The sequence below is a fragment of the Squalius cephalus genome, assembly GCF_949319135.1.
Source record: "Squalius cephalus genome assembly, chromosome: 19".
In the NCBI taxonomy this organism is placed as follows: domain Eukaryota; kingdom Metazoa; phylum Chordata; class Actinopteri; order Cypriniformes; family Leuciscidae; genus Squalius; species Squalius cephalus.
Window position 1 is genome coordinate 19,027,087 of NC_137140.1, and position 22,827 is coordinate 19,049,913.

Genomic DNA, 22,827 nt, shown 5'->3' on the forward strand with positions numbered 1-22,827 from the left:
TAGGAGGCATAACAGATTCAGTAAATACCTGAAAAAGACAAATTAAGCTTCAATAGTGTGCAAAAAGTTCTTCCCATAATGCAAATTGGCTTGTCAATATAGGCACATGCAGTTTATTGTGTGCTAGTGCTCTCGTCAGTAAGTCTGCTGTCGCTCATGTTAGAAAAGCTGTTAAATAAGAATGTAACTTATGAATATATAATTATTTAATGATTAATAATAGGAGTTTGAGTGTATATATATATATATATATATATATATATATATATATATATATATATATATAAAAAATATATATATATATATAGTATGCTTACTTTGAAAAGGTCACTTCGAATGTCGCCATGAATTTTTGAAAGCAGACAATTGATTTTGATGAAATCAATCAATTAGACTGTTCATGTCAAACAAGTAACACTTTACACTAAGGTTCCATTTGTTAACATAAGTTAACATAAAATGTTTTAATAACATGGAAAATACTTCTAAAGCATTCATTAATCTCAGTTCATTTTAACATTTACTAATGCATTATTGGTTACACTTTCTTTTAAGGTGTCCTTGTTACAGTGTAATTATATATTTAAGTATGAGTAATGTTACTTACTATGGGTTAGGATTTGGTTTAGAGTGTGTTGCATGTGATTATGCCTAATTTATAGTTACATACCAGGACACTAAAATAAAGTGTAGTAACACTATTTTACAGTCGTTACACGTTACATGTACTTACTGTACCTCTAACCCTATATATTATATAGTTCATGATGTTGATTAATATTACTCAGTACATAAATGTATAATTATACTATAACAATGACACCTTAAAATAAAGTGTAACATAAAGTGTTACCGCATTACTAAAAACAAAAAACATTATTTAATGGACCTGAACAAGCACAGTTGTTTTTTTTATTAACTGACGTTAACAAAATGAATAAATGCTGTTAACAAATGCATTGTTGAATAATGAATTAACTAACGTTAACTGATGCGGCCTTACTGTAAAGTGTTAGCAATACATAACTCACAATTAGTACAAATTGCAAATTACAAATATTAATTACAAATCTCATGCTCACCTGAGGTGTGTTGGTGTTGAGGACAAGGGTAGTGAAGTGTTTGCAAACAAATGCGCTAACATGAGGTTAGTGTAATCAGCATTCCCTGCTCACTGCACAACTGCTGAACGACTCTATTGTTTACATATGTTGTTTATAATGTGTATCATTGGCCCTTGACAGTCTGTGATCCGTATCAATCACTGATAGACTGAGAATATGCTCCCCTGGGCAAAACCAGAGGCCTCCATATCTAAAGCCCTCCCCGGGGTGTTATTTTGCTTGTGATGTTTTATTTGGGAATATGTTTATTTTAAAGCATCTTTAAACTTTGTACAAAGATGATATAAGAAGGAGAGTTTTTCAAAGGAAAAAAGTGAGATGCGCTACACTATTCTCAGTCCTAATTGTTTGGCTGATTCAATTGCAATATCACATAATAGTTTGGTTTGGTCATTCGTTTTTAGTTCAAATCAAACCTGCTTGTGTGTGTGTGTGTGTATATATATATATATATATATACACAGCATATTATATACCATAGCATCTGCTAAATTAGTAGGTTTATAGGAGCAATGCTGAGATCTATGAAATATTGTTTAAATGCCAATATAAGGCAATAAAGCAGTAATTATTGAATATAAGGCCTCATTTCTTCCAGTCACCAACATTAATTATTCAAGATTTGAGAAAATATTCTATACTGTATATGTTGTAATCTCCTAACAAACAGTTATTCTGACATTAAAATAGTTTTTAAAAAATTGTTAACTGTTATAATTAAGATTAAACAAAAACAGGTTATAAATAAATAAATCTACATCCCAGCCAGCTTTAATAATACTGATTCCTTTTATGTCCTATATATATTATATATATAGACGCATTTCTATTTTCAACATATATATATATATATATATATATATTATATATATATGAAGAGATCCGATGCAAAAGCCATCTGAAATTTTCTTCTAATGATAATTTTTATCAAGCTTGTATATTTAAGTTCAGTAATTTCACTTAAATGGCAATGAAAATTACCTATGAATTGTCATTTAAGTGAAATTACTGAACTTAAATATACAAGCTTGATAAAAATGATCATTCTAGAAGAAAATTTCAGATGGCACTTAGAGACTTTTGCATCTGAACTCTTCATATGTATATGTAGGCCTGTAGAAAGTCCATTTCACATGCCATGAAAATGTTCCTTAATGGTATAGAAATGCATTTGGCATATTTGAATAGACATAACTGAATATTAGCAAACTGTCAGACAAGTGCAGTCTAACCTTCTCCAAATCTCCCTAATCTCTCTGACTGACCTTTTCCATTTATACGAAGTCCGACTAATGCGATCCAAACACTCTATTAGAATACATATCACTCATAAAGCTGGGAGTTTAGAACGGGAAGCCTGTTAACATTTATTTTCCTTCTAAGGTGTATCAATCATGGCTTGCATTGTGCTCAGGAGGGGACATTTTTCAATTTAACCTTTATATTACGGAGTGACTGCATCAGAAAGGTTTCAACACACTTAACATGAGTGGCATTTAATATAGCATTACACTTGCAAGGTTAGCCAGAGATGTGACCTTATTCAAATCCTGCTGCCACTACAACACCTATCCTGATGCAATTATAATTAAACGCCTTATGCCGGCTTGCAAATCCTCTGATCGATCACTGATATTAAGGTAAATATTGCACTGCCCCCAGTGAACATCTAACTCTAAAAGTGTTATGGATCAGCAGGTTTCTATTAACAGCATTGTTGATGTTGTGTGCTCTGGTGTGGATATATTTGGGTAAATTAACTTAGCATAAAGTGCTTCAAGGCTTGATCTTAAAAGGCCCAAGATACCCCCCCCCCCCCCCCCCCTCCCCTCTCTCCCTCCCAAAAAAACCCCCTCAAAGCTCTGGCTGCATTCCTTTACCCTGCCATGGCGTACGGATTAATGTTAGTTTAAGGAGTAAACGCTCATTTTTGCTTTGCTTTTTAATTAAAACCAGTTTACACTTCATAGATTAATGTGTCTCTGGAATATTGTGACGGTGTTGTTCACTTGCCTTGTCTGTTGTTGTACAGATCTTAAGATAAAAAAATTGTATCTTTCCCTCTTATATTTGTAAATAAACCCTCTTTTTGTGCATATATTTATTGCGTTATACTGAAGCATTGTCAGCGAGGTGAAATGAAAGGCTTAGGGCTAGGTAAACAGCACTGAACGAGGAAATTGGGAAATCAGTGATGTGCAACGATAATAGCACCCATATAATAAACATAAACAGCTAATTTGCTCAAAATGTTTAGCTTTCATTGCCTTTTCCCCTGTTTTAAAATTGGATTTTGGCCAGGAAATTATTACAAAAACAAGATAGCGATGAAACCTTTAAGAAATACTTATAATGCAATAATAAGTCCCTGATTAACAATCATGATTTCCTTAAGGTGTGATTTTTAGCTAAGGATGTAGCGTTCATTGAATAACTCCCAATCTGGATGTGCACATATGCTTCTGAATAACCTGGAAGCTTAAGAGAGCTCTTTAAATAACTACGGGTTATGAGGTTTGCTACTGTACGTTTTGGACTGACACCAGTTAAATGTAAGATTTTTTTTATATACTGTATATTATCATGTTTGCTAATGTAGCGATCAAAATATTTTGTGGTAATCAACATCATCTCTAAATACCTAAAAATTCACAGGAGAGCATAAACTGAACAGGCCAAGTCATAAAAATGTACAGTTGTCATACCTGCATTTCTATCAATACAAAGCCATGATTATCAAGCCATGTTTAATACTTAGTCATTTGCGGCATTGTGGTTATCACATTAATTACAGAGCCCCAAAAGCGAACACGTTAATGGGCCGTTGCACTTTGATCAGGAAATAATTAATTTCTATTGCCCTAGATGAAAGTGTTCATGCACTTGTTGTAAGTGTTTACTACTAGCCTTTCTAAGTCATTTTAACCCTTAGTCAGGAATGTGCCACGCGAGCCTGATTCTCATTGGTGCTTGCATCATTTCCTCTAAATTGTTGTCAAATTTGTCCACATGCACAGAGGATTCTTGTCTTCAAGGGTTTACGAGAAACAGCGTAACTCCTTCACTGGCAGTCACGTAATTAATACTCATGAAATAAGGTGGTTATGATAAAGACACTCACCTTTTAGATCTTGAGCTGCTCTTCACTCACTTCAGTTTGAGATCATTTCCTGCTGAAAGTTATACTTTCATTCAAGATGTTTTAGTAGTCTGAAACAGGTTATCTCTTCTTCCTTCTTCTCCAGCCTTTTCTAGGCTGTCTGTGTTTTGAACGGTTCAAAAGTTTGGAGTTTCACCATGATTGTATTTATTTGATCAAAAATATAGTAAAACAGTATAGTGAAATATTATTATGATTGAAAATGGATGTTTTCGATTGAAATATATTTTAATATATGTTAATATATGTTTATATATATATTTTAACTTATTATTAGGATTATTAGGAACACCATACTAATACTGTGTTTGACCCCCTTTCGCCTTCAGAACTGCCTTAATTCTACGTGGCATTGATTCAACAAGGTGCTGAAAGCATTCTTTAGAAATGTTGGCCCATATTGATAGGATAGCATCTTGCAGTTGATGGAGATTTGTGGGATGCACATCCAGGGCACGAAGCTCCCGTTCCACCACATCCCAAAGATGCTCTATTGGGTTGAGATCTGGTGACTGTGGGGGCCATTTTAGTACAGTGAACTCATTGTCATGTTCAAGAAACCAATTTGAAATGATTCGAGCTTTGTGACATGGTGCATTATCCTGCTGGAAGTAGCCATCAGAGGATGGGTACATGGTGGTCATAAAGGGATGGACATGGTCAGAAACAATGCTCAGGTAGGCCGTGGCATTTAAACGATGCCCAATTGGCACTAAGGGGCCTAAAGTGTGCCAAGAAAACATCCCCCACACCATTACACCACCACCACCAGCCTGCACAGTGGTAACAAGGCATGATGGATCCATGTTCTCATTCTGTTTAGGCCAAATTCTGACTCTACCATCTGAATGTCTCAACAGAAATCGAGATTCATCAGACCAGGCAACATTTTTCCAGTCTTCAACTGTCCAATTTTAGTGAGCTCGTGCAAATTGTAGCTTCTTTTTCCTATTTGTAGTGGAGATGAGTGGTACCCGGTGGGGTCTTCTGCTGTTGTAGCCCATCTGCCTCAAGGTTGTGCGTGTTGTGGCTTCACAAATGCTTTGCTGCATACCTCGGTTGTAACGAGTGGTTATTTCAGTCAAAGTTGCTCTTCTATCAGCTTGAATCAGTCGGCCCATTCTCCTCTGACCTCTAGCATCAACAAGGCATTTTCGCCCACAGGACTGCCGCATACTGGATGTTTTTCCCTTTTCAAACCATTCTTTGTAAACCCTAGAAATGGTTGTGCGTGAAAATCCCAGTAACTGAGCAGATTGTGAAATACTCAGACCGGCCCGTCTGGCACCAACAACCATGCCACGCTCAAAATTGCTTAAATCACCTTTCTTTCCCATTCTGACATTCAGTTTGGAGTTCAGGAGATTGTCTTGACCAGGACCACACCCCTAAATGCATTGAAGCAACTGCCATGTGATTGATTGATTAGATAATTGCATTAATGAGAAATTGAACAGGTGTTCCTAATAATCCTTTAGGTGAGTGTATATATATATATACACAGTATATAGTGGCCAAAAGTCATGTTTTGTTTTTAATGACCCAAGTTCAATATTAAACCATCAAAATATGAGGAAAATATTTATTTTTTTGCTATAGCAGAAGTTCTGATTGGCCGGAACTTCAGAAATTAAAATTAAATACGTTTCAGAGCTTATCAAAACAATTTAAAAATCTTAATAAAATGGCTAGTTCAAAATAAAAGGATAACAGCACTATATTTTTAAAAATAAAATAATAACAGTGAACTACATTTTAACGTTAAATCTATAGTGCTGGGCGGTATACTGGTTCAACTGGTAGGCTATACCGGTTTCAATTTTGCGTACGATTTGCATTTCTGAAATAGCCTACCGTCATACCGTGTGTCGCTGAAACAATCTATTCAATGGAGAGGGGGCCTCTTTTAATCGTAACCTATATCCTTCTTTCTAATGGTTCTAACTTTATAACACAACAATAAATAATCCACACACAACTAACTTTCTATATTGTAAATACCATGTAGAGCCCTGTGATTTCCACAATGCGGACACGCAGACGGAATCACTGAATCCATTGCGACTAAGAATAGATGTTTGCCTGTCTACTGTCTATTATTGGATCATTATTGCAGTGATCAATATGTTTATAAAATGCTATATGTTTTTGTTCTCCTGCCTCTAATTGATGGAGTGTGTAGGCTTTTAATTTCTTAAACTGTCATTCTGGAATATGGCCATGATGTGTCTTCCCACATGGCTGTGTCAAACTGTCCAGAATGACAATGTCAAATTGGCTCAAATTGTGAAAGAATGGTTGAGAGCATGAAGAATCATTTTTACACATGAATTGGCACCTCTGAGTCCAGACCTTAAATCATTGAAAGTGTTTGGGATGTGTTGGAGTAAACTTTACAGAGTGCTTGAATTTCTTTTGAATTTCTCACAGGCCTCTAGGCCCAGTGAGTTTTGTTCCGATCGACCTCCATTAACCTTGTCTGACAGCTGCTCAAAATTCATTAGCCGCCCCCGACCACGTTTTTCGTGATGCGCGAAAGTTTGATGAAAATTTCTTGTTTTGTTCTCGAGTTATAGCTTTTTTAGTAAAAGTGTCTCCTCCCTCTTAGAACGGTTTGGTGACCCTTAGAGACCACGAATCAAAAGTTCAACTTTTTTGATAATTATTGACAATCAGACTCCAGAGAACCAAGCTGCACTGGTTTGGCTCCGATCGGGCCAAAAACCTAGTTTGCAAAAAATAGAAAAAATAAAAATTTTGACGGGACGACGATCAAATTCGAGGCATGCATTTTGGTCATCGTGAGCCAAGGATTCCAACAATATAAGACACTTGACTTGAGCCTACGCCTAACGGTTTAGGAGTCATGAACGATTTCGTACTTTTGACCGCTGTAGCGCCCCCGTCAGGCCGATCGGGGCGAGCCTTGGTGACGGTGTAGACCAGGGTTCACCAATCTCGGTCCTGGAGGGCCGCTGTCCTGCAGAGTTTAGCTCCAACCAGCTCCAACACACCTGTTTGAAAGTTTCTAGTATGCCTAGTGAGACCTTGATTAGCTGGTTCAGGTGTGTTTAATTGGGGTTGGAGCTAAACTCTGCAGGACAGCGGCCCTCCAGGACCGAGATTGGTGAACCCTGGTGTAGACTGTGTGAGTACTACCAGCCCTCAAAGTTTCAAGTCTCTAAAACTTACGGTTTGGTCTGCCCGATTCTTGGAAATTTACGCGAAATTTATTTACGAAAGTTTCACGCGCTTGAACCCCTAATTAAAACATTATTTTTAAGAAATAGAACAAGTTTTCATTTGTTTTCATTTAAACAGTAAACTTGCCAAAAGGAATTATTACATTTTAAAAGCATAACTAAATTGTTTTGTTCGGGGTTTTTTTTTATACCACTTTACAGTAATTTTATAAATTGATTTGATTACCTCCATTTTTTAAAGTAAATTTGTTTTTGACATTGCAATGTTTTCATATTCTATGTACTCCTGACAGTAAATTAAACCACTGTGAGCTTATATAAAAGGTCCAGCCATGAAAAAAAAAAAAAAAAAAAAATTACTATACCGTGAAAACACCAGAATCTAAAAGCATACAGTAATACAGATTCTTGGTCATACCACCCCGACCCCGCCCACACTAGTTAGATCTGTAATTCAGTTAGAATAGAAAATACATTTTATATGACAATTTTACAATAGACAGAATAACAGATCACCGTCTTGGTATGTTTTATTGGAGTTCAACACATGCATGAATCAAACAGTACAGAGAGCAGCTTGAGGTATAACAACAGGTAAGCACACAGACCAACACCAGTGCAATCTGTAAAACCAAGATTGACCAGAGAAATGATCACCGGTTAGAGAGTACAGCTTACGCCAGCCCTTCACACTCACACACACACACACACACACACGCGCTGCAGTTCCACTCCCTTTATAGAGATGTGTCATGTTGGAAAGCTAGATTCTCTCCTTCCCGTCCCTTGGTAAACACAGGATAAACACGGTGTCTGCAGCAGATATCAGGAGCGGTTGTTCACACACACATATAGATAGACACACACACATAACTCCAAATACATATCAAAGAGAAGAAAAGTGCCGTACCTATAAAGAAATGCTCTCAAAGGTACAAAAGGGTTTCTTTACTGAAGACATTGGCAAAACCTGACCACATGCAGGGGAAAATTTTTGTCTGCCTAAAATAAGTCAGTGAAAGAGTTTCACTCCAAACTGCAACAAGAAACACAAGAGCGGAAACTCCAAACCTATGATTCTGAGCTTTACAGTTCCTTCATACTAATATAAAGTTAACCAATACTGACTTCTGAAATAAAAGATGCAAAATAAATTTCTTTTACATTCTCAAACTGTACATTTCTGAGACTAATTTACAGCCAAAACCATTTCAAATGAAATCAAACTGTAGTGCAGCATTGAAATTGAAGGTAGTTGCTAATAAAGTGATAAAACATAACTCAAAAGTTACATCCATACATGGATGTATAACATTATCCATGTCAAGATGAACCATATCAGCGATGGAGTCAAAAACAATAACAACAGCAATTACATGAGATGGTTAACATCCATGGGAGGTCAAATCTGTATGTTTTTTTTTTAGATTGAATTTAGTGTACATATTAATAATGTGTAGGGGGATATATAAATCTCTTAAAACGAACAAGTCAATTAGGAAAACTAACAAGTCCCCACAATTATGTCGTGTCCCTCAAGTCTCCTGTTATCAACAGAACAAAGCCACAATATTTTAGTATTAATGCTCGTGCATTATCAGACTGCATCCCTGCTACAGCTAACCTTTACTTAGCTCTTCAATCAAACCAGACATTATTGCTGCATGTACAACAGCTTCAGCTTTTCATAGCTCCTTAAACAGTTTCCCTTAAAATTGCTTTAACAGATCTACCAGTTTTGCGGTAACTAACATCTACAAACACAGCATAATGAACTCCCAATAATTCTCCCAAAGGCGGCGACCCTCAAAAATCACCCAGTTTTCAAACTGAAATTATGAGTGCCAAAGCTTAGTTACTCGAAAGATCTGGGGTTGTTTTCATTTGTAATACATAATTTGTGTAGTGTGACAAATCATATAAAATAATTAGCCATGCAAAAAGTGCACCGTCCCTTTGATTTGTGCTCACCTATATCAACAAATAAAATCTTGCACAAATACAAACACAACTAAAACCCATCTGGATGTTAAAAGCAATATGTCTTAAGTTAGTTGACTTTACACTTAAATTATTTGCTAAGGTTAAACATTTGGTCCGTCAAAACAGTATTTACAGAACAGCGAGACACAGCACTCGAACTAAAGATATTACGTCAGCACATTCACCTCACTAAATCAAATGTCTGGTGTGCAAACATAAGAGTACCAAACGTTACATGATCATTAGCGGACTACATCTTAAACTAGCCACAATCTGTTCTTTAAGGCAGATTCATTTCATTCCTTAATAGCAACGCTAAGCTTGACACCCTTTCTGCAGCAGTTGTGAACGTAAAATCCAATTTAAACTGCCTTGCAGTCACCATCAGTTCTCTAGAAACTCCATTTGTTTTTCGGTCTCGTAATAGAGAGCGTTGAAATGAAGGACAGCTTAAATTTTGTATTTGAACAAAAGCTCTGTTAACAGCCGAAAGGCGAATAATTCTTTCAGTGCAAATTAAATTGAAATACATACCTTTTGTTCCTATTAATGCGTTCTAATAGGCAATGCTTTTGCCAAGTAAAATAATAACATTAAAAGAATCCAGTGAAATAATAATCATATAATTTTCCCTTTGATGTGACCTATGTAGTGAAGTCCTTCTGCCTTTTAAATATTCAGTTTTAATTTGAATATATTATAAATATGCTTAAAAATTATGTCTCATTCAATAACTGATTCAAATATCCGGTAATATGACAAAATTCTCAATTCTGAAAGCTGAACTGCTACCATCATCTTTCTGCTATGGTATGTCTTGTCAGAGGTATTAATTGGAAATTGTATAATAAATAATCCTATATATAACATCCCTTTAAAGCAAATCTTCCGGTAGATAAAGTTGGGGGGTGGGGGGGGGGGGAGAAGAAGAAAAACTAACAATTATTAACTCCCTTTACAGGTTACAGGATTTTTCAGCTGTTGCATGCAGGACCACAGTGAACACAAAAATTAGACACGGCCGGATCTAATAGACTTTTACATTAATTTTCTTGCTTTATACCACAAATATCAATTAAAAAAATAGACATTGACCTCTCGAACTCGCACGGAACGGTATGCTTTTGGGGAGTTCTCGGTGGAGCATTTTCAATGGAATGAAAACTTGGTAAAGTAAGAAAATGTCCATTATGAAAATGTCTAGATCATGAAACAGTTCTGATCACTTCAGCTGTGATAGTGTTGATTGAGTTGGAGAAGCAGGAGAGAAAGAGGGGATGCTGATGGATCTGCAAAGGGACTGACCCACCACCGCCACATGAGCAGAGCTGGGCCGCCCCTGAGGATCTGACACTTATCTACAAGGCAAAGAGGGCGTCCTCGGAGCTGCCTGGCTTTTTACTTGCACTGGCAGAAGCACCGGAAGCAGCAGGAAGCTCGTCACTCGGGGGGTTCGGCAGTGTGGGCACCATCTCTGCTGCTTTGGCTCGCTCCTCTAGAAACTTGTCAAACTCTGGAAGAAAGTGTTTAAAGTCAAAAACTGCCTGAATAGATACACTACCACTCAAGGGTGGCAAATTTCAATTTCAAATAGTAGTAGTATTTGAGTTTATTGCCATAGCACCACCGGCTATTACATGGCAGATACATACTAAACATTTAGCAACATAATATCATGAGAACAATATAATGAAAACAAACTCAGACAATACAAAATAAGTACAATTCTATGAAATATTCTTTAAATGTACTTGGGCTAAAAATTGTAAAACAAAATCTTGATCCATAAATAAGTCCATAAAGGATTGTCCTGATAAAAAGCACTGTCTCATAACATTAAAGATTGGGCAGTCCAAAAGAATATGTTTTACAGACAAGTTGGTACTACAGTATTGACATTTTGGTGCTTCTTCACCCTTCAATAAATGCCCCCGAGTCAGTCTAGTATGGCCTATCCGACACCTTGTAAATGTAACTTGGTCGTGTATTCATCTAAATGGATAGACGCATCTTTTCCCAACCACAGAATTTATTTCGAATAATATGCTATTTTGATATTCTACCCATTCTAACTGTTTTATATTTTACAATGTAATGTAATATAATGTAATATACTTTTAAAATGCATTTTATTCCTGTGATGGTAAAGCTGAATTTTCAGTGTCTCATGATCCTTCATAAATCATTCTAATATGCTGATTTGGTGCTCAAGGAACATTTCTTCTTATTTTCAAAGTTGAAAATTGTTATTTTCCAAGTTTCAAACCTTTTGAACAGTAGTATAAATCAATTCTTCATACCTTCACTTGTCACACCCTCCTCTCCTTCATCTCCTTTCTGAAGGGAAGTAGAAGAAAGGGTAAAATATTTCAGTGCATGAAGGCTTTTTAAAAAAAGGAGCACAATTTGTTAGCAGCCACATCAAACATTTCTTAATTTCATAATTTCTTCCCTTCAAAATACCAATAGAATTCTTGAATTAACAGATTATCTAAATTATATTACCCAAAACATCCAAAGGCATTAGTATAGAATATCAAAGTGTTAAAAGCATGTCAAGCAAGGGTCTGTTCACTACGCACTCTGGGTTTTCTAAAATAACTGACAGAATATCCCAGAAAAGTAAGGAACGCAGCAAAACCATTCAAGGAGAGTTGTTAGTGACCCAAAAAAGAGGGTTCAGCCAGGAATAAAAAGGCAAACAAAAAAAGAAATATGCAGTTACATATTTCTTTTCAAATAAGTGAGTTATGTCCTGAAGAAGACGAAAAAAAAAAAAGAAATAAAAATAAACAAAAGGAAATCTCACCACATCAGTACAGAGCCACTCCTCAATGTCATCCATGACAGAGGACTGGTCAAGAGCTGCCTATGGGCCCAAACCATGGGCCGGGGCCAAGCAAATAAAAAATAAAAATAATAATCCCAAGAAAACATGACAAAACAAACAAACAACAAAAAACAAAACAAAAACAATAAGACTTCAACATAAAAGTCTTAATCAAATATTAGTAAACTACCCCCATATGGACAAGTGAAACATGCACAGCGCGTCACCGCAGAAAACAGCACTATTGAGCTGCACTTTGATTAATATTGGTCAAGAATTACTATTAAGTAAATTATTTTAGAGGTTGCTAATACAATGCTAAATCAGATATATGTACAATAACAATTTTAGGGAAAAAAAAAAAACATTACGATGTCTAGAAATCAATTTAATAATGTTACATTGGGTTTAATTATTCTTTTAATGAAATCTACTAATATTGTTAGTGCCGAGAATTTTTGCTTGTGTACTTAAATGGTCTTGTGGTTAAAACTTTTGCCAAGTGTGTCAGAGGTTCTGGGTTCTAATCTGCACTCTATAGGTTTTTTTTATTTAATTTTTTCTCATCAAAACCGAATATGTTCATCAGTGGTTACAGTCTATATCAAGCAGGGACACATTTGTGTGCATTTTGTTTTGTGATTTCACCAGAATGAATAGAGAGTCTCCGCAACGGCGATAGATTGAAGAGCGCGTCCGAGTGAAGATTGTGCGCGAACCACAAGAGAACACTATCCATATATCCATGCAACTGATAGCAGCAGCAATGAGCGCTCAGCTTGATTTAAAAAACAACACATTTTAGCACTAGATTGTCTCTTATTTAATAACAAACTAAATGAATGCTCTGCTAGTTAAAAGGAGATGTTTTATTTATTTGTATTAGGTACATCATAATGTTTCAAAAAGTAGTGGGGGACAATAGCGATCCTGAGAAAAAGTGGTGGGGACATGTCCCACCCGCAAATTATGCCTATGCACATGATCAATAAAAATTAAAGCTCCACTTTCACATGAATGCTTTACTTTGCGTGACAGAATGTTTGAATCACTTGTAAAGCTGCTTTGTAACAAACAAATCTGTATGGTAACAAGCGCTACATAAATAAAGGTCACTTGGCCATCATATATTCTGCTATATAAACAGCACAAAATAATTACAGCAATAATTACTTGCCTCAAAAAAATCTGGTATTGTTATTATTATTATTATTTATTGCTACACTTCAATATGTGAATTATTCCATCAGAAAACTAACACTTTTAACGTTGTCAGACTTTAAAACAACAGAGCTGCGCACTTCAGATGATATCTCCGATTCAGAATCTGACACAGACTGATTCATGTTCCATATTGGTCACACAAATTTCAGTTGTTAGAACCAGATGCATATTTGTATTGATGATTCTAATTTGATTATTTTATATCCAATTGTTGATATTTGTGTTTAGACGTTTTGACTCCTAACCAATTTTCTACATTAAAAATTGTCTTTTTATTTGGGCTAGTAAAATTAATTTCGGGCAACCAAAATTTGAAGAGTGCCTGCCCGAAGGGCTACCAGCGATTTTGAAATTTTGAGAGCCCTGACACTACATACATTACTGTGTACTATGTACTTAGCATAACAGTAATATTCAGCTTTATAAACCACTCCAAAATAAGTATCTTAACATCCAGCTCTATGTCTCCTTAATATGAAAACAAAAAGTCCATACGTACATATGCTGATGGAGAAGGCAAGAAACTGTCCGAAAATAAATCACACACACAGTCACAAAAACTTACCCCAGTGTTTTGCTGTCTGACATCCAAAGTCGGGGCCACTCCACTTGAAGCCTTTGTGTCTTCGAATGGTACACTGGGAGTTCAAAACCAGGAATGAGTGAGTTAAATGATAACAATATAATATAATATAATATAATATAATATAATATAATATAATATAATATAATATAATATAATATAATATAATATAATATATAGTCATGGTTTCACAGACAGGGCTTAGATTAATGTAAGTATCTTTTATAAAAGTGCCTTAGAAAAAAAAACATTACTGGTGTGCATCTTGAGATAAAACAATGACATATTTCAAGATGTGTCAGAGCAAGTTGCTTTCGGTTAAAACAGCTCAAACATGCAGTTTAGTCTGGGACTAACTTAAGCCTTGTCTGTGAAACCGAGGGATAATATAATATAAAACATATTTTATTATTGCCTATTTATGATTTAAATTATATAATATACTATATGGTATGATGCCCCTCCCCCACCTTTACTGTAATTGAATTATAGTGATCTGTGAATATATTAATTATTTGAAACTAATTGGTTTAGTATTTTACATGAAATGAGACAAACACATAAATACTTTTTTAAATTAATTAAAAAAAACTATAAAGTAATTAGGGATAAGTTAATGCTGTGGGGTATTACAACTAATTGGCTTAATGTTTCCATTTATTTCAAATTAATAACATACTGAATGATGTATCATCATAAAGTCATCTTTAAATAGGATAAAATTGACAAAACCAATGAGGTTTGTTTTAGCGCGAAGCACACTCAATGCACACACAATCTTCCATGTTTACCATGAATTATGAGCTCCATGTATGTGCAATAAATCCGCTTGATTCAAATAGATTAATTTCACAATGCCTTTGACATTTTTGTTTTGGTCATCTGAACTTTCATTGGAAAAACAGAAACCTCTTAGGTTTCATTAAAAATATCTTAATTTGAGTTAGAGGATTAACCAAAGTCTAATGGGTTTGGAACGACATGAGGGTGAGTAAATCATGAGAGATAGGTGAACTACCCCTTTAAGGGGGGCATTTAACTCTATTATACATTATAATCTATTGGTTGCATGAAATTTTGATTTGTTTATACTTCTTCCGCTCAGGAATGGTACCAGTCCTGGTCTGGGCAAACATGTCAAAGTCATCTTGGGGTTGACAGGTAGTCAAAGAGCTCAAGGTGCCAGTCACACTGTCAGAACCCACATCTGTGAAGCAACGGTATTCTCACATTAGTGCAGGCAAACAAAACAGCTTCTCTCTAAATATCAAAAATGTACAGAATATTGTGTATCCAAGGTACGAGACTCACCCAAAACCGCCAGTCTGGAGGAGAGTGTGACTGGAGAGGCAGAGCGAACAGCAGCGACGGAGGGAGGCAGGCTGGACGGAGGAGTAGCGCTGATCCTGGGACTGACCACCGCAGGAGACCCCGGTCCCAGGTCAATCAGGTTATCTTCTGTCGCCTCGTTCAGGACCTGTTGATATGCAACACCATTTCACATAGGCACACATTAGTTACAGAAACTTTAGGGAAAAATGAAAGATTATTGATTTGCTATCTTACCTTTACACCATGAACATTTTCAAACTGGTTTACATACTTCTACTCTTTTTACTTTTGCTTAAAGGAATAGTTCACTTCAAAATGGAAATTCTGTCATCATCGTTTGTTTCAAACCTGTATGGATTTCTTTCATCTGCTGAACACAAAGGAAGATATTTTGAAGAATGTCAGTAACCAGACAGTTGATGGACCCCATTGACTTCCATAGTAGGAAAAAAAAATACTATGGAAGTCAATGGGGTCCATCAACTGTTTGGTTATTGCCATTCTTCAAAATATCTTCCTTTGTGTTCAGCAGAAGAAAGAAATTCATACAGGTTTGAAACAATTTTCATTTTGAAGTGAACTATTCCTTTAAATGTTTGCTTTAAAAAAAAAGAAGAGAGACCCTGCAGTCAGTTCTACAGGTTGAGAGGAGTTAAGACAAATGGTTTGGATGTATTACATACAATGCTTTCACCGGTTTCACCAACTCTTTTGTGAGAGGAAGTCTAATCTTTAACTCAAAGACTTGATGAAAAGGTGAAGTGGTGAGACTGTACAGGAACACTATTAGACTGGGCACTAGAAGGATGGCTAATGGATATTCCCAGGCCAATTATTACTCCGTGTGTGTGAATGTTACTCATAGCCTTTGTTTCTTTGCCACTTAAAAAAGGTATGTTGCTGTATTTCAGAGGAGTTGTGCTTAAATGTGTTTGAATCCTCTATTTTACTTAAAAAAGAAACACCAAATAACGTCAAAACCGTAATTTGTTGATGTCGTGGCACGTTGGTACGGGACATGCTCGTGACAAGAAATTATTTATTCCAAGGCAAAAGTCCATAAATAATAATAGTAATAGACACATGCTGTCAAAATGTGATTTGTCAGAAACCATAATACATCTGTGCTGTATTGCTGTACTGTATTGTGTAACAAAGTAAAAAAAAGCACATTAATAATCTGTGATAACTGGCTTCAGATTCTATAACAGTGAACTACGGTACATCATATTTAATAAGTGCATCTCGTCGCCTTTCCGTAGTACTAGACACCACATGAATAAATTCAACAATTGTTTTTAACAAAAATACCCAAAATACATTGCTATTCAAAAGTTTGGAGTTTTTAAAAGAAGTATCTTATGCTCACCAAGGCTGTATTTATTTAATCAAAAATACAGTAAAACCAGTAATATTGTGAAATATTCTTATAATTTAAAAAACACTTTTCTACTTTAATATATTTTAAAATTGTATTTTATTCCTGTAGTGGCAAAGCTGAACTTTCAACTGCAAGGCTTCAGTGTCACATGATCCTTCAGAAATCATTCTAATATGCTGATTTAGTTCTCAAGAAACATTTCTTATTTTTATCAATGTTGAAAACAATTGTGCTGCTTAATGTTTTTGTGGAAACCGTGATATATTTTTATCGTAATATATATTTTACTGACCCCAAACTTTTGAACGGTTGTGTATTTCTCACAGGGAATCCTGAAAACTACTAAAATAGCCTAAAGTAGCATATTATTGCTGCATTATGCTATTAAAAATCATATATCCATTACATAAAATGCACCGTTCCTAAATCCCCATGTAGTCTATTTTATTTGAAGCAGTGGAGGAACTAGTACTAGGGTAAGCAGATGGAGGGGATGGCAAGCAAAGGTCACAGACTGCAGGACAGGCATTCTACATGCTAGTGGAGGTTCAATGGATGCAACACGGGACTGGGACTGCACCGGCCAATACTGACACAACATTCTTTAGCATTTGCATGTCCAAGTAAAAAAAATGAGATTAGATGACTCATACTTGCCTCCCTCAGCTAGCAATACCAAAAAATATAAATAAGAAAAACAAATCACAAAACAGACCAAACCACACAATAAGTAACACCAACATGCGATCACATTTTCAGTTGATAACCGCACATGATGAAAGAGTATGCATCTCAAAGCAAACGTACCATGCTTTCTCAGAGCATACTGTATATTAGAGCAAAAAGCAAGCAATGAGGGGAAGAGAAAATGACACGTGTGACTCTGAGCTGTGCTTTTGGCATGAACAATTTACCTTATATGTGTTTGGAGGGGGAAAAAACACACACACATTGATGATGAACTGATGCTAACGCACAGATAAAACCACTCTCTTAAAGAAGACACACAACCCACCCCATTGTTTATGCCTTGCGCAGTTCGGCCAGACCGGAACCTCTCGTATCTAAAGAAAAGTGAACAAACAAAAATCATTAAAACCTTACCCTCGCACAGTCTTTTCATGAAGCTTTAAGAGGATAGTTCACCCAAAAATGGAAATTTTGCCATCATTTACTTACCCTCATGTTGTTCCAAAACCATTAGACTTCGGTTAATCTTTGAAACACAAATATATTTTTCAATGAAACAGGAGATGTTTCTGTTCCTCCAGTGAATGTCCAAGTAACCAAAAAATATCCATAAAGGTCATAAAGGCAGTAAAATGAATCCACATTACTCGAGCAGTTCAAATTCTTGTGAAGTGTTACGATCGCTTTATATGATAAACAGATTTCATTTATGCTTTTATTCACATACTGTATAAACACATAAACAGAAGCTTGTGTGTGCATCACATGCTAAAACAAACCTCACAGGTTTTTGTGCATCAACACTCGCACATTTGAGCGTCTGTGTTTAACATGTGATGTGCTCAATGTAAGTGTGTCCATAATTCTTTAGATGTAAATAAAAGTCTAAATAAAATCTTTTCATTATATAAAATGATCATTTCTCTTCACAAGACTTGGATTAAACTGCTCGATTCATACGGATTCATTTTATGACGCCTTTATGATCTTCAGATTTTTTGGTCACCTGGACTTTCAATGAAGGGACTCTTAGGTTTCATTAAAAATATCTCCGTGTTTTAAATATTAACCAAAGTCTATTGGGTTTAGAACTACATGAGGGTGAGGAAATTATGAAAAATTTCAGGTGAACTATCCCTTTAAAGAAAAGGTAAATTCATCCTGCTTGTTCACACCTCTCATATCGTAGGAAAATGTTGTTGAGGTCGTCGTTGACGTGCAGGAGCTCCTCCGTGACTTCCTCATTGGACACGCGTGAGATGAGCTCAACTATCCTCTGCTGCATGGCCCTGCACGTCCTGTTCAATTCCTTCCAACAAAGCAAACAAGCCTTGTAATACTGAATAATAAAAATGGTCCTGTACCAACACTCCCTCTAGTGGCCTTATGTAGCTCTTTCAAGACTCTAGCAAAATTAACATAAAACAAAACAAAAAAAACTGAATGAGAAACCTGCAGAAGCTCATGATCAGATAGATCCTCTTGACCGGGAACCATCTCGGTCAACATCTCCGACATCACCTTAGTGTTCCCGCGCACAATGTCGAGCTCACTGCGCAGCTTGCAAATCTAATCAATGATATTTTATGACATCATTAAGCAATCTGAGGAAACAAATGTTGAATCATGCCATTTAAAAGAATGAAACAAGGAGGTTCTGTACCTGTTCTGGGGAAGGGTTGATGGGCAGATTGGGCATCTGTGGGGGAGTGTGGGTCACAGGGGCAGAGAAGGGAGGAGCGGAGGCAGGGTGAGGGTGAGGGTGAGGGTGAGGCTGTGGCTTGGGCTGGACTGGGGCGCTGTATTTCGGCTGGTCCATCTCTGGAGCACTTTGCAGCTATTATCAATAGAGCAAGACAATGAGAGATAGCGCAGAGATAAAGAGGGAAGGTAAAGCGATAAAGTTAAGTAAATGATAAGGCCCATTATATTTTAGAGGAAGCCACCATAACCTCTGTGACAAACAAACCATAACATACCTGGCGTCAACACCTACCCGTTGTGGTGTGTGAATGGGGGACAAGGTCTCCAATTCAGACGTTGGAAACTCTATACCCTTCCTCTTCATTTCTTCATAGACGTGGACTACTCCTGTTAAATCTGGACTACTCCTGAAGGCATCTGCCCATGCCTGATGTATAGAGTACATGCAAATTAACATGTGAAAACATGACATAAAATGGATCAGAATAGCTAGCTATTAATATAGTTTAAAACTGGTGTTGTATACTATAAAACTTTTCTAAAGGAATGCACGTTCAGCTGCTCAGATCTTCTCTACTTGAACATTCAATACCTTATTAAACAAGCTACACTACTGTTCAAAAGTTTTGTGTTCGGTAGGATTTTTTAAATGACATTTTGCAAGAAGACTCACCAAAGCTACATTTATTTGATCAAAAATAGAATAAAACAGTACTATTATATTATTACAATTTAAAATAACTGTTTCTATTTTAATATATTTTTAAATGTAATTTATTCCTGTAATGGCAAAGCTGAATTACTCTCTTCAGTGTCACATGATCATTCAGAAATCATTCTAATATGCAGATTTCGGTGCTAAAGAAACATTTCTTATTATTATCAATGTTAAAAACATGTGCTGCTTTAATATTTTGTTGGAAACTGTGATACATTTTTTTTTTCAGGATTTATTGATGAATAGAAAGTTTAAAGGAATTACATTTATTTGAAATATAATTTCTTTACTGTTACTTTTAAACAATTTAACGCGTCCATGCAAAATAAAAGTATTAATGTATTTAAAAAAATACTTAACCCAAACTTTTGAAAAGAAGTGTACTAACTACAATCAGGTGACTGTTTTAAATAGTTGTTTGAATGGCAAACAAAAATGCAAAGCACTAACTTCACTTGCCTAGTTTCTTTGGACAACGCCATTCTAGAGATTCCATCTTGATAATTTTATTATGAGAAATTTCTGGCATCACATTAAATGCAACACCCTGTAAATTGAAGTTACCCTTGGTCATTGGAGCCAAACTTGGTAACCAGATCCACTAGATTTTAATGAGCACAACTTCAGTGCCAACGAATCAGCCGGATCTCCTTGACTACCGAGCATCAGGTAACCAGCCCCATGATGCACCTCCTCCTCTCTCTCTCTCTTTCTTTCTCTCTCTCCATCATGCTCTCATTCTTGTCATTTTCCTTTCCTCATGGTGTGTTTAAACCATAAGGCAAATGCATTTTTCCTAACTGATCATGAACAATCAAAAATCCAGATTTTTTCCATACCTGTATCAAAGCTAGTACTTTGTCCTGCACTATGGCCGGTGGGTTGTTTTTAGGAGATATAATTTTCACCAAAACGCCATCTATGAAGTCCCGGGTGGTGACGAGTGCGTGGAACCGATAGCCACAGTTCTTTACACACGTCTCAAGAACCTGAACACATTATGAAAATCTAAATAAACAGGACAATTTAAAAAGGAATTAACAGCCGTTAGTAAGATTATAAAGAGAAAAGTTTCCATCGACTGTTGCCCACCGTCAGTGTAAGCATCACCTCCCTGTAGTTTTTATTCCCATTAAGCCTCTTCTTCACAGCTCTTATAGCATCCTTAGGCCTATAAATCAGATAACACATATATGCAGCTAAAAAGCAATTCATTATGGAGTTAGTCAAATCAAATATTATTCAGACACCAGAAATAATTTTTGATATTTATTTTTTTACTAGTGGGTGCATGACACTATAGTTAATTTATGTAAGTGAGGATAGCAAAATAAAGTAAACTGTGACATATTACCCCAAAATTATTCATACAGTGGACTACCAGTAAAATTTATAACAAATATGGGACCAAAAATTATTCACACTTTGACCTGAACATGTTTTGCTTAAGTGTTTTTTTCTATAATTGCTAATGCGACATTTTTACACCACAGACAGAACAAAATTAAGCATTGCTTGGTATTATCTAATTGTGTACTTAAATTTAACATTTGACAGCTGACAGCTATTCAACCCAATTCATTTGTGAGACAGTCTAACAGAAGAATGGCCAAACCCAGTGAAATATCAACTGATTTGATAACTTTGAGTTCGTGTCATATTTTAATACCATTTTCAAAACTATCCCAAATAAACTGTGATAATGTCAGAAATATTGAAGGTGTCTTAATAGCCTAAATTTTGGTTTGACTGTACAATGGCATGGTCAAGTGAATGAATCATGTTCTGCTAGAAAACATTACCAGGTTCTATAACACATTGTTGAAGAATAATCATTTTATGTAACATCCTGGACTTGATCCTTCAGCCATCATTAAACATTTTATATTATGAAAAATATGTACAACTATAACAATGACAGCAACTTCTGGATTTGTGTAACAATGTTTTTCGTTTCCTAAGGCTTACGGAATATGTCAGCAAAAAGGTTAAATGCTATGAATCATGCATCTTTCATGCCTCACCCATCTTCTGTTTCATTGATTAAGTCACATATTTCCATATTCAAGGTCCAGTCTTCACTTTGCAGGGAGCCATCTGTGGCCCTTTCTGGAGAAGATCAAAAGGCAAACTGATAAGAGAATCTGTTACTAAGAGAATCTAGAGAAACATCGGCACTGATGACATTGCACTGATCTGCAAACCGCTGTGAAATATGTGCTTGATAACGCTGGGTGTCTTCCAAAGCAAGCGGTCATGTTCCTCACACAGAGTGGCCATTTATAAATGTTGTTCATTAGTATGATTCATTTATACACATTACCTCAAGCTTTAGCTATGAAACTGGGTGTGAGAGATAGACGCACTGTCCTGTGGCTAAGTTAGCAGGCTAATAGCCGCTGTAGTACTTCAGTTTACTTAAACTCATTTCAGCATTTCGCCTCCCTAGAATTGGTCATTTAAAGAATTAAGTATATTACTATTTTGCAGCACATTTTGAGAACTAACTGTGAGTTAGACCAGCTAGCATGAATGAGCATTAGCTGTGTAAGACAGCTAACTGAGAGGCTCTCCATATGGTGAGCTTCTGTACAGCGGCTCGGCTAAATGCATCGCTTTAGAGGTTAACTTGTTGTGACACAATGTTTAAGCATCATTTAATTTCTGAAAAACATACCAATGCACTGTCCCACCGGAGTGCTGTACGGGTTTCCCAGCAAGAACTCCATCTTGTCAACATATCCAACGACAAACAGTCAATGAGACAGTAAACACTCAAGCCCCGCCCATGAACGACTCCTATTGGTTGGTTTATTCAGGGCTGCAAAGCTATTGGCCGAACCTGCTGTCTGTTTTTGAGATGACACGCCAGCTACTTAAAGGGACAGCAGTGAA

At 36.1% G+C, this 22,827-nt stretch overlaps 1 protein-coding gene across 2 annotated transcripts; it reads right to left on the minus strand.

Annotated features, from left to right (window-relative positions):
- Nucleotides 1-7,992: 7,992 nt before the first annotated feature.
- Nucleotides 7,993-22,707, minus strand: tom1l2b (target of myb1 like 2 membrane trafficking protein b). 2 transcript variants are annotated; one of them, XM_079850745.1, is made up of 15 exons: nucleotides 22,610-22,707; nucleotides 21,957-22,041; nucleotides 21,025-21,103; nucleotides 20,772-20,921; nucleotides 19,507-19,641; nucleotides 19,174-19,347; nucleotides 18,963-19,079; nucleotides 18,686-18,819; nucleotides 17,836-17,884; nucleotides 15,419-15,584; nucleotides 15,200-15,314; nucleotides 14,090-14,162; nucleotides 12,280-12,339; nucleotides 11,771-11,807; nucleotides 7,993-10,983 (listed from the first exon to the last, which is right to left on the minus strand). In XM_079850745.1, exons 1-15 carry the CDS (start codon nucleotides 22,659-22,661, stop codon nucleotides 10,829-10,831), a joined length of 1,581 nt encoding a protein of 526 aa, XP_079706871.1. In that variant the 5' UTR covers nucleotides 22,662-22,707; the 3' UTR covers nucleotides 7,993-10,828. The 2 variants fall into 2 exon arrangements, with proteins under 2 accessions (XP_079706871.1, XP_079706872.1); XM_079850746.1 differs by lacking the exon at nucleotides 12,280-12,339.
- Between the last annotated feature and the right edge of the window lie 120 nt (nucleotides 22,708-22,827).